Source organism: Erpetoichthys calabaricus, chromosome 4, assembly GCF_900747795.2.
Source record: "Erpetoichthys calabaricus chromosome 4, fErpCal1.3, whole genome shotgun sequence".
In the NCBI taxonomy this organism is placed as follows: Eukaryota; Metazoa; Chordata; class Cladistia; order Polypteriformes; family Polypteridae; genus Erpetoichthys; species Erpetoichthys calabaricus.
Window position 1 is genome coordinate 252,498,667 of NC_041397.2, and position 12,966 is coordinate 252,511,632.

The 12,966-nt window shown below is 38.4% G+C and overlaps 1 protein-coding gene across 1 annotated transcript in view; it reads left to right on the forward strand.

Moving 5' to 3' along the window:
- Positions 1 to 5,880: 5,880 nt before the first annotated feature.
- Positions 5,881 to 12,966, forward strand: part of aff3 (AF4/FMR2 family, member 3) — a 71,555-nt gene continuing 64,469 nt past the window's right edge. Inside the window, exon 1 of the mRNA XM_051926201.1 lies at positions 5,881 to 6,145. Within this exon, the coding sequence (XP_051782161.1) occupies positions 5,990 to 6,145 (156 nt within the window). The 5' untranslated portion in view covers positions 5,881 to 5,989. The remainder of the gene's footprint in view (positions 6,146 to 12,966) is intronic.

The window sequence follows — 12,966 nt, forward strand, 5'->3', positions numbered from 1 at the left end:
GCCTGTTACATTCTAAACTGCCTGTTACAGTATGGCTAAAGAAAAGCAATTGTTTTAATCTTGGACACAAGGCATAACATGATGTCATGTCATGCTTAGTGCTAAGTAGGTCACCTAACAAACAATGGACACGGTTACATTAACAACATAGCCTCAGCCATAAAGATTTTATGCCTGAAAATGGCAATAACCATTAGGAAAATAAACATGAATAACTACTGTGAAGACGTCAATAAAAATGGTAGAAACAAACAATTAGAAACAGAACCAAAGCAAGTACAGTTTATAACAAAATTAGCAGGGGCTCCCAAATTGTGATTTCAGCAGGATATATGGATGGATGGATGGATGGATGGATGCTGGTGTGGTTTGTATAAGACAGTTATTCTTATACAGTTGATATTACTTTATTTAACAACAGTATATGTGTGGTGTATTTTAGGAATCCCTTCTTTTTAACTTAAATATTGTTTATTTTCAATTTCAAACAACCCATACATTTAGGTATCTCCTATGAATATAGTCATCCTTCAACTTTTGCAATCTACATTAAATAATATATCATTTTTATATTGTGTTCATCTCTTACTTTAACATATTAAGGATAACAAAACCTTTGGAATTTTAAAATGGTGTGTCTGATTAAACAGCCGTTTACATTGAGAGCAGCAGAGATGTGCAAATGTTTTAGGGCTAGGAGTCATTGGGTGGCCTTTTATACAGGAGGTTATTATACCGATTACTAAAACAAAAGCACAAAACCAGAATTGTTGTCCAGATATTATCAACATCAACCCTAGAATATAACTTTTAAATAATCTTTATTATTTCTCAAGCTTTAATCTCTTCTGAGATCTTCCAATGAAGGGTTTATAAACACTGTGGTGTTTTTTTTATTCATTATGTTTATGATTATGATAATTAAAAAAGCAAAAGATGAAGTAGCCACTAGGGTGAGGCTAAACCAAAGTCAGCCAGCTAGCAAAGGTCAGAACGCAGGAATGTCATTTAAATTATGCATGTAAACCAAAGTAATATCCAGATATTAAAGTAAAAAAAAAACTTTGCCCCTAACTAGCTCAAGAAAGGTTTGTTGCTCATAATTGTGTAAGAAGATTTGATCCACAGTTGGATAACAACATTCTGAGGCCTTTTTGAAATATAATCCCGCCAGCATGCCCTGGGCCCTTCTTTGGGTCTTCACCTAGTGGGCCATATGGCTGGTAAAACTGACCAGTAAGAAAGCAGTAGGCATCTCAAATCATCTGAGATGCCTCAGCTCAGTCCAGAGAAGTGATTAATCTGATTAATCTTTTCATTATTTTCATTTGTTTATAAGCAGTGCAGGGGGTAACATGTTAAAAGGGATGTGCATTACATAGTCAGATTACTTTTTAAGGTAAGGAGTAACCTAATGCAATTTGTATTAAAGTAGAAATACCTGCATTACTTAAAACAGATTTGTATTACTAAGTTACAACTCTTTGTCGCCACTCCAAAAAAAAAAAAATAACTGCCCGGGGTTTGTTTCCTGCCTTGCGCCCTGTGTTGGCTGGGATTGGCTCCAGCAGACCCCCGTGACCCTGTAGTTAGAATATAGCGGGTTGGATAATGGATAGATGGATGAATTTGGCAGAACTATTGCCTTTTTGCCCCAAAAGACTTGCCTGCTGGTATAGCATCATGCACATGTGCTCTCTGACCGTCCAGTGACAGCTAAGGAAGTGTTTAAAGCCCATGTGGAGTGTGCAATCAAGTGAAATGACCTGAACAACCGTTATAGGTATTCATTTAATCCTGCCTGTTCTGAGGGGTAAATTTAATCTGCCCAGTTTAGGGTCACAGGGAGCCAGTGATTATCACAGCAGCACTAGGCATAAGGCAAGAAGCAAATGTGGTGGACAATACACCAGTCTTTTGCAGGGCTCAATCGCACAGCCAAGCGGCTTCAAGCAACAGAGTAACAAAAACCTATCGATAAAGCGTCGGTTTAGTTTTCATCCAGCTATCTGCTACCAATTTGTTCAAACAGATTGATTGTGCGGTAGAATGGCGAGTGTTCATACCGCAAAACTTCAGGGCTTGAGGTACGGTTGGAAAATGGGGATCGGTGTATTTTATTTCACAGCATATGAAGGACTAAATATACTTATAAAACGCAAGAAAATGATCAAATCTGACTGTGTTTTAGGTCAGTTTCATGAAGGTTAGAATATGGGCTTAGGATTTAATAGTAAATGCTGGTCAATGAAATGTGCGGTTTGTTATGCAAAAGAAGAAAAAGTGACACGTTGTTAGTAACATGTTACATTTTATAAAAAGTAACTGTAACCATTTAGTCTCTGTTTTTTTACTTTCTCGTATAGCGAAAGTATAGGAATCATGAAAAAATTTTACCTTAAGATTATGACGAATCTTGACATTTTAGACCTTCCCGAGTCCGAAAATACTATTTTAGAAATTATGTCTGTCTGTGTGTAAACACGATAACTTGAAAACACTTTGGCCTAGGTCAATGAGATTTTGTACATCTTGTACAAAATAAGGAATCCTATCAACTTTTGGGCCACCTCTGGCAATCAGAAGTAGTACTTTAACTGAATACTTTTATAGTACTAGGGTGTTGTACCATGTTAGCCATTATGAATGGAGAGAAAAGCCAAGCAAAATGACACCTTTTATTGGCTAACTAAAAAAATTACAATATGCAAGCTTTCGAGGCAACTCAGGCCCTTTCTTCAGGCAACATGTAATACAGAGAATGGAGTTCCCTATGTTTATATACACACTCTAGGACAAGAAACAACATTGGTAAATCTTCATATTCAATCCATGTTGTAATGTATTAAATTTTAGCATGAGTTTAACTTCCCATTCTTTTCTCTCTTGTTGTGTTTTGAAGTTGCCCATAAGCACTGTGACTTTATTGAATAGAGACAAGAGTTTTATGGCCAGATATGAGGATTATCAGTTTATGTTCAGATTATGACAGTTATCTTATCCAGAGATCTTGACAATACAGTGATCCCTCGCTATATCGCGCTTCGCCTTTCGCGGCTTCACTCCATCGCGGATTTTATATGTAAGCATATTTAAATATATATCGCAGATTTTTTGCTGGTTCGCAGATTTCTGAGGACAATGGGTCTTTTAATTTCTGGTACATGCTTCCTCAGTTGGTTTGCCCAGTTGATTTCATACAAGGGACGCTATTGGCAGATGGCTGAGAAGCTACCCAACTTACTTTTCTCTCTCTCTTGCGCTGACATTCTCTGATCCTGACTTAGGGGGATTGAGCAGGGGGGCTGTTCGCACACCTAGACGATACGGAAGCTCGTCTAAAAATGTTGAAAGATTATCTTCATGTTGCTCCCTGCTGTGCAGCTGCTTTGTGAAGTGACATGCTGCACGGTGCTTCGCATACTTAAAAGCTCGAAGGGCACGTATTGATTTTTGATTGTTTGTTTTTCTCTCTCTCTCTCTCTTTCTCTGCTCCTGATGGAGGGGGTGTGAGCTGCCGCCTTCAACAGCTTTGTGCCGCGGTGCTTCGCATCCTTAAAAACCAAACAGCCCTATTGATTTGTTTGCTTTTCTCCCTCTTTCTGACATTCTGTGCTCCTGACATGCACTCCTTTGAAGAGGAAGATATGTTTGCATTCTTTTAATTGTGAGACGGAACTGTCATCTCTGTCTTGTCATGGAGCACAGTTTAAACTTTTGAAAAAGAGACAAATGTTTGTTTGCAGTGTTTGAATAACATTCCTGTCTCTCTACAACCTCCTGTGTTTCTGCGCAAATCTGTGACCCAAGCATGACAATATAAAAATAACCATATAAACATATGGTTTCTACTTCGCGGATTTTCACCTTTCGCGGGGGGTTCTGGAACGCAACCCCCGCGATGGAGGAGGGATTACTGTACATTGTTCTTTTCTCTCTTGTTAAATTAACCCTAGCCTGAATGAATCTATTAATTTTTTACATTTAAAATTTCTCATTTAAAGATTTGCCAATGTTGTTTCTTGTCCTAGAGTGTGTATATAAACACAGGGAACTCCAGTCTCTGTATTACATCTTGCCTGAAGAAGGGGCCTGAGTTGCCTCGAAAGCTTGCATATTGTAATCTTTTTAGTTAGCCAATAAAAGGTGTCATTTTGCTTGGCTTTTCTCTGAATACTTTTGCGAATTTTCAAATTAACTATGGTTATAATTACAGATGGACGATTCAAATTTTGTATAGATATTTATAATGATAAAAAGCAAACAGATATGACATTTCAGAAAAATTACTCAATCGGAAGTAATATTTTATTTAAACAACCATCCAAATTTTTTTGTATCATGGAAATATAAATGTGTACACAATATTAAAAACTATATTCAATATAACGGATATTCTTTCAATTACAATTATTAATTTAATTGTAATTTATACATCATCAGCCAGGGTGGCACGGTGGCGCAGTGGGTAGCGCTGCTGCCTCGCAGTTGGGAGACCTGGGGACCTGGGTTCACTTCCCGGGTCCTCACTGCGTGGAGTTTGCATGTTCTCCCAGTGTCTGCGTGGGTTTCCTCCGGGCGCTCCGGTTTCTTCCCACGGTCCAAAGACATGCTGGTTAGGTGGATTGGCGATTCTAAATTGGCCCTAGTGTGTGCTTGGTGTGTGGGTGTGTTTGGGTGTGTCCTGCGGTGGGTTGGCACCCTGCCCAGGATTGGTTCCTGCCTTGTGCCCTGTGTTGGCTGGGATTGGAAAATGGATGGATGGATGGATGGACATCATCAGCCATGCATATCTGCCTCTTTTTATTGTGTTGCTTAATTCAAAGATTTCTCTTTTTGAGAGGTGATTTTACAGCCATACTGTTTATACTCTCCAATCACAGCAAAAATTTCAGAATCCACAAGGAAATGCTTGTTTTTAAATTTTTGGATTTTTTTTCCATCTTTGTTTTTTTTTTCTATCTAAATGGTGCACATCCCTCTGCTCTCTACTTACTCCAACTGAGATTCATTTGTGGCATGTAGTACCTCTCTATACACAGCAGTTAGGTCAAACATTTTCTTCCCATAAGTGAAACACTGACAAGCACCTGTCACTCCTTAGCCAAATACAGACCAGCAAACTTTTGCTCAAAGATTTTTGGACACTTGTAAGTTTAGAAAAACCTCCAAAACACCTGAAAACTGCTTCGGAGGTTTCTCCTTCACAGTCCATCAGGAAGCAATTCAGCCACTGGGATCTCATTTATATTCCTTTAGAATAATATGGAAGATAATGAAAGAATGTTAGCTTACTTCGAATGATGCCCCTTCTTCGTACCTGTCAGATATTCTACTGAAGCCAACCCTGTGCAAGATTCATGTGAGGAGTTACTTTGTGCCAGCCGTCACAGTAGCCTTTGATTTAGAAAACTGTTGAAAACTAAATATCAAAAAAAAAATTAACAGTAAATAGTAAATAGACTGAGATCAGTTTTCTAGACCAGCTTACTTTTTTAAATAAAAATTATTTTGTGCTTTGAGCTACTGCTTTTATTGTCGATTAAAATATGTTAACACTTTTTTTTGCAATTAATGATTCATCACCCCTTCTTTGTATTTCAATTAACCAGAACTTATTTTGTCACATGAATAAAGTCATTTAATTAAGTTTCCAAAAAAAAAAATTGTTACATTTGACAGACAGGTTACTTTACCACCATGTATTAGCACCTAGCTGAATTGACATTGCCTCACAGACAGCATATTTCACGTACCACTTATAGATATTTATGTGTCGAATGTGAGAGTTAGATCCTCTTGATCCACGGCTCTTATGAAGGCTTTTTCTTCCATATGTGTATGAACCTTCAGTGTGTAAAATGTGGCATTCTTCTGGGGCAGGAGGGGGCTGTACTTTCTAAGGAAAAAATGTCCAGAAGTTGTGTGCTATTTAACAAGTGAAAGAGAAGAAGGAAATAATGTGCCCTTGTTGATTGACAGTGCTTCAATGCAGCAGCAGCTCAATGGCTCAAGACCAAGACATTCCAGTGAGAGCTCCAGCACCTCCACCGAGTCAGAGAGCAGCTCCGAGTCGGACTCAGAGAATGAGAGCAGCTCCAGTGAAACAGACAGAAGCAACCCCCCTGCCAGCCCAAGCCCAGAGGTGAGCCTCTTTTCATTTCATACTTGCCTTATTTTGTTTCTTGTTATAAGAAATGTAACAACTTGAGACATTCATGCCAATGTTTCATCAGTTAGTTTGCAGCGACAAGGAAGACTGTTGTAAATGAAGAGTTTTCATGCTCCCCTTTGCATTTGTTGCTGCTGTGCTTCAAAAAAGGAATACATATGACAGGATGACTTGCTAGGTGGCCTGATGGGACAATGACTGGCCCAAGTGGTGCTTGCTTGCTGGATTGATTGTGGAAAGCTTGGTTTCTAGACTTTTTTTCCAGTTCTTTGCGAAAGGCAGATGGGCTTCAACATTAATATCCAACCAAGTTACTGCACTTAATGAAACTGCCATCTATGTGTATAGTAAATGAATGTTAATAGTAAATCGTCAAACCCTGCGACTCAAGGTTCTGCACACAGAGGTGTTTTATTCTCCAGCTGCTATTAGAATGCACCTCAGTGAAACAGTCTATATTTCAGGATATACTTTCACCTAAAAATAGCAGAGGGCAGTCTAGCAGAGGCCCTGCCAAACCAAAAAAGTTTGTCTTTGTGCCGAGAAACAGTTCAGACAGAAGTCTGTGTGGGAATATAAGCATCTTTATATTGAAAAATGAAAAGAACTGGAAAGTTTTTTCTATTTTTTTTTCTCTTTTAACCACAGTGTCACATTACATTTGCTTCAGGAACAGTACCTTTTTTAAAAAATGTTGACTTTGAATCAATGCTTGAATGCCAATCCAAATTTAAGGCTTCTTTGGGTCAGTGTGAATTAGTGAATAAGATATAGATCTGAAAATACGAGCCTATTGCAGTGTGGCCTTGAGCAGGTGAAACACACTTAGATTCACATTAAGGTTCTTAAAAGATGCTGATTAATTATTATAAGTAACCCCAGGGATATCAAATAATACTGTAGTATGTTGTAGGTCAGACTCTGCATAATGGAGGTAAGACCCATTGGCTCATTCTCTGTGAGATCTGTACAGAATCAAGTTTTGATTTGTCTCGTATTCTTTTTTTGACGAGTCTTAACTTAAAGCATGTTGTTTTATCATTTACTTATATTATCGCCGTGAGGACCTTTACGAACTGTACTGAAAAGAATATATTCATGCCCATACAGTATTAAATGTATGTGAACACTATAAACAAAAACAGACGAAAAAGTGTTAAGATTGAAGGTCCGGGGATATCATGTTTAATGTCACCATGTATTTGAAAGAATAGAAGGTGCCAAAGCCCCAAACCAGAAAGATTCAGGAAATGCAGTTGCCAGGTTCAGTATTCACTGCCTAGAGGACCAACACTGTTGGTACCTGAACTCACTCTGAATGCCATCATCCGGTTGTTTTCAAGGTAGTATAGGCAGGCAGGATGAAAAGTCAGGATCTTTCTCCTGAAAGTGACATCATAAATCTTCTTGCTGGTGGTGTTCCATTCTTAAGGTGTAGTAGTAGGGTGTTGTACTGTGTTAGCCTTTATGGATGCAATGAGAAGTCAAGCAAATGACGCCTTTTATCGTCTAACTAAAAAGATTACAATATGCAAGCTTTCAAGGCAAATCAGCAACCTACTTCAGGCAACGATGCAAACGTTCAACTGGTTATTTCCTGTGTTACGCCCTTAACCTTCCTCCTGTTTCTCCCATGGGTGGAACACATTAGAAACTCCTGAAGCTCACATGCCAGACAACATAACACAAAACTTTCTCAGACCTGCATAATTCAGTTAAGGGTCTGGGCACAAAATGTAGGAAAAAAAATTTAGAGAGGGAACTTGTCCATTGCTGAACCCACTTGCACATACAAACCTCACTCACACTAACATGGGAGCCAATTTGGAAACACCAATCAGCCTAATCTACATGAGGATGTGGAAGGAAAAGTGGAGCATCCCGCATATGGGCATGGGGAGAGCATGCACCATACACAATGTGTGTGTGTGTGTTTGTATAGCATAAAGAAGTTGGGCACCAACTGGTGAACCCTGTATAATTGGTTGGAAAAACCAAAAAACGTGTTTATCATAAGCATTATAACGTCTTCACAAACACAAGTCCTATGCATATATACTGTACATAATACACATACAGTTCCATGAAAAAGAATTTGCCCCTTTCCTAATTATTACCCTGATGTGCCCCAATATACTAAATTCATTTGAAGATCAGAAACAAGTAAATGTTATAAATAAGCAGAAATAGAGGAAATCAATAATGATTATTATTATTATATGCACAAAAACGCTCACATTTTCTCACAAATCATAACATGCATGAAACCTAACAGAATGTGATATATTAACTGAGCTAATAAATAGCATATAAAAGCAGTGACATGCTGTGCATACTATTTTGTATTGCATCTAATTTGATAAATTAGAGCTATAAGTTGCCTTATAAAATTCCTCCTGTCATTAATAGAATAGATTGTGTGATTGCATTCTTTATGATATTGACTTTTAGAAACAATGTGAAAATTCTATTTTAAAATCTGTTCATGTGGAGTGAAACTATGTCTCTCTTTGTGCCCAACATTATAGCAATTTTCATTTAAAATCAGAAAAGGAATTTGTAACTCTGATTTGTAAAAGGAAACCGACTACCTGTCCTTTAACTCTAGTTTCAAACTGACTTTTGATCATTTCTTCAAATTGACTTGTGTTCATTTACTGCATTCTGGCAGGGCCTGCGCTATATGTACAGTAATTGATAGATCTTTACTGACAGGGGATGCTCCTGATGCCTTACATTTGGCCATTATCAGTCTTTTACTGATGTAAGACGTATACCTGAATGTGCTTCATAGTTCTCAACTAAAATGGGAATCTTCTGTTTTGAACTTAAAGGAAGACTTTGGATTTCCGCCACTCTCTAATAAAGTTTGTCAAATAAGATATTCATTAATATGCCTCTTGAACACAATGCTCATATATTTTTTTATATATAATTTTTAAGCTTCCGCTTAATATTAGAGCACATTTCAAAATCCTTCTTGTAACTTTCACAACTTCCAGTTTTCAGCCCAGTTTACCGTACAAAGGATAAGATTGAGCAACACCTGGCAAGGACAGGAGTTATTCTGAGCACTCAGTCAGCATGGGTTCAGAAGAGGGAGGACATGTTTTACTAACATGCTGGAATTCTATGAAGAGGCAACAAAAGGATATGATCAAAGTGGAGCTTATGATATTATTTATCTTGTCTTTCAGGATGCATTTAATAACGTGCCACATGAGAGGTTGGGCATCAAATTAAAAGAAGTGGGAGTTCAGGGTGATGTTTTTAGATGGGTGCAAAATTGGCTCAGACACTGGAAGCAGAGGGTGATGGTGCGAGGAACCTCATCAGAACTGGCCGATGTTAAAAGTCCACAGGGGTTAGTGCTAGGGTCGCTGCTATTTTTAATATATATAAATGATTTAGATAGGAATATAAGTAACAAGCTGGTTAAGATTGCAGATGACACCAAGGTAGGTGGATTAGCAGATAATTTGGAATCCGTTAAATTGTTACAGAAGGACTTGGATAGCATACAGGCTTGGGCAGATTTGTGGCAGATGAAATTTAATGTCAGAAAATTGAAAGTATTACATGTAAGACAGGCGGCACGGTGGCGCAGTGGTAGTGCTGCTGCCTCGCAGTTAGGAGACCCGGGTTCGCTTCCCGGGTCCTCCTTGCATGGAGTTTGCATGTTCTCCTCGTGTCTGTGTGGGTTTCCTCCGGGCACTCCAGTTTCCTCCCACAGTCCAAAGACATGCAGGTTAGGTGGATTGGCAATTCTAAATTGGCCCCAGTGTGTGCTTGGTGTTTGTGTGTGTCCTGCAGTGGGTTGGCACCCTGCCCGGGATTGGTTCCTGCCTTGTGCCCTTTGTTGGCTGGGATTGGCTCCAGCAGACCCCCGTGACCCTGTGTTCGGATTCAGCAGGTTGGAAAATGGATGGATGGACATGTAAGACATAAAATGTTAGGTTTGAATACACAATGGGAGGTCTGAAAATTGAGAGAATACCTTATGTGGACTCTAAGCTATCGACTTCCCGACAGTGTTCAGAAGCCATTAAGAAGGCTAACAGAATGTTAGGTTATATAGCACGATATGTGGAGTACAAGTCCAAGGAGGTTATGCTCAAGCTTTTTAACACACTGGTGAGGCCTCATCTGGAGTACTGTGTACAGTTTTCATCTCCAGGCTCAAAAAGGACATAGCAGCACTAGAAAAGGTCCAGAGAAGAGCAACTAGGCTGATTCTAGGGCTACAGGGGATGAATTATAAAGAAAGATTAAAAGAGTTGAGCCTATACCGTTTAAGCAAAAGAAGAGTAAGATGAGACATGATTGAAGTGTTTAAAATTATGAAGGGAATTGGTACAGTGGAGCGGGATTGTTATTTTAAAATGAGTTCATCAAGGAAACAGGGACACTGTTGGAAACTTCTTAAGGGTAAATTTCACAGAAACATTAGGAAGTTTTTCTTTACACAAAGAATAATAGACACTTGGAATAAGCTACCAAGTAGTGTGGCAGACAGTAAGACTTCAGGGACTTTCAAAACTCAACTTGATGTTTTTTGGAAGAAAAAAGGTGGATAGGACTGGAGAGCCTTGTTGGGCTGAATGGCTTGTTCTCATCTAGATTGTTCTAATGTTCTAATGTTCAAAGTTTGTTAATGCCTTCAGAGCAGAGATTAAATTTGAAAACCACCTACAATTCCAAGGATAAATACAATAATTGTGGGAGAAGGAGCCTTTAGCTAATGGTCTTCACACTTAAGAGTGAACATACTGGAGCATAAAGCCTACTCAAATACTACCTGCGTACAGCAAACCCTTGTGCAGTTTGACTCTTGATAGTGCAAGACACCTTTTAGCTATTTGTCTGCTGTTTTTTTCTTTGTATTCTACTGTGGAGGTAGATGGCACTGCTATGAGACATTGATCAAGCTACTCGTCCTGACCATGTATCAGAACATCACAGTTATGGAGAACATCTGCCTTCCACGTTTATCTACTGTAGAATGTGTCATTCTGCCTTTGAAGGGTGCCAAGGAGACAGTTGTCGGTGAGACATTGACCGTCTTTGTTCCAAAGTACTGTGGATTCTCCTGAGGTCTCATTTTACATTGTCTCTCTTCTTCAGTAAAAGCCTTTTGCTAATTTTTATTCATAAATTATGTTTGGTTTACTAGATTTATGCTTTCAGTATCCAACCTTTTAAAGAGGTTAAGACAAAAGCATATAGATTTATTTTATTTATGAAAAATGTTTAAAGGTTAATTCCATGCTGAAAAGGTTAAAGGCACAACATTTCTGGCTGTATGGCCTTCATTAGTCCACATAAAAAGTTATGTACTTTTATATACTGTATGTAAATGTCACATGGTTTTGTCCATGAGGATTTTAAATTTGTAAATCTATGAGATTGATCTGTGACTGTCCTTAGAGAATAATTATTTCAAAAGAAATTGAAATGAATAGTCTACTAAATATGAGCTTTCAGTCTAAAGTTGAATGAAGCATCCACTGCACAGCAAATGAACATCTGTGCCAACATCAACAAGTCCTCTGAATACAGTTGGTTCCTGATTTAATTAAAAAAGATTACCAAATTCAACTTAGTGTTGCAATGATTTTTGAGTTGTATATCAATCAAGAAAAATTCCTTTCAGCACCATTATTTATTTATTTATTTATTGTGCTGCTATAAACTAATACTATTAAATAAAAATCTAAAATAATTACTATATCACACCATTAAATTAATAATGTATTTATGACTCATATCAGGTAATGATTTAAAATAATTCTTAAGTTTATTCAAGTACTTTTTTTTCTGTTCTTATTGTAGTTGTTACTAGTACATTATTATTACGTCTTAATTCCAGTAGCATATTATACTAATTTCTGCTTTATGTTTAAAATTTACATATATAAATTGTGTTATCATTTTTTGCTCTACAGAGGAGAGGAATGAAGGTCAGTAGAAACCAGACAGACTACATGTGTGTAAATGAGAGGAAGGTCAGTGGAATGGTGAGGATGCAGGGAGTAGAGTTGGCGAAGGTGGATGAGTTTAAATACTTGGGATCAACAGTACAGAGTAATGGGGATTGTGAAAGAGAGGTGAAAAAGAGAGTGCAGGCTGGGTGGAATGGGTGGAGAAGAGTGTCAGGAGTAATTTGTGACAGACAGAAAGGGAAGGTCTACTGGATGGTAGTGAGACCAGCTATGTTATGTGGGTTGGAGACGGTGGCACTGACCAGAAAGCAGGAGACAGAGCTGGAGGTAGCAGAGTTAAAGATGCTAAGATTTGCATTGGGTGTGACGAGGATGGACAGGATTAGAAATGAGTACATTAGAGGGTCAGCTCAAGTTGGACAGTTGGGAGACAAAGTCAGAGAGGTGAGATTGTGTTAGTTTGGACATGTGCAGAGGAGAGATGCTGGGTATATTGGGAGAAGGATGCTAAGGATAGGGCTGCCAGGGAAGAGGAAAAGATGAAGGCCTAAGCGAAGGTTTATGGATATGGTGAGAGAGGACATGCAGGTGATGGGTGTAACAGAACAAGATGCAGAGGACAGAAAGATATGGAAGAAGATGATCTGCTATGGCAACCTCTAATGGGAGCAGTTGAAAGAAAAAGAAGATATCTATCTACATCCTGACAAGATATAAAGCTTACAAAGTTCCATTATGGGTTCTTCAGAGAAAGTGCGGCCCATTACCCCTCCACCTCTTGCCCATTCTATCGCTTACATCTCCTCATCAGCCTATCGATCTGTATATTGTACTATATACAGTATACTGCAT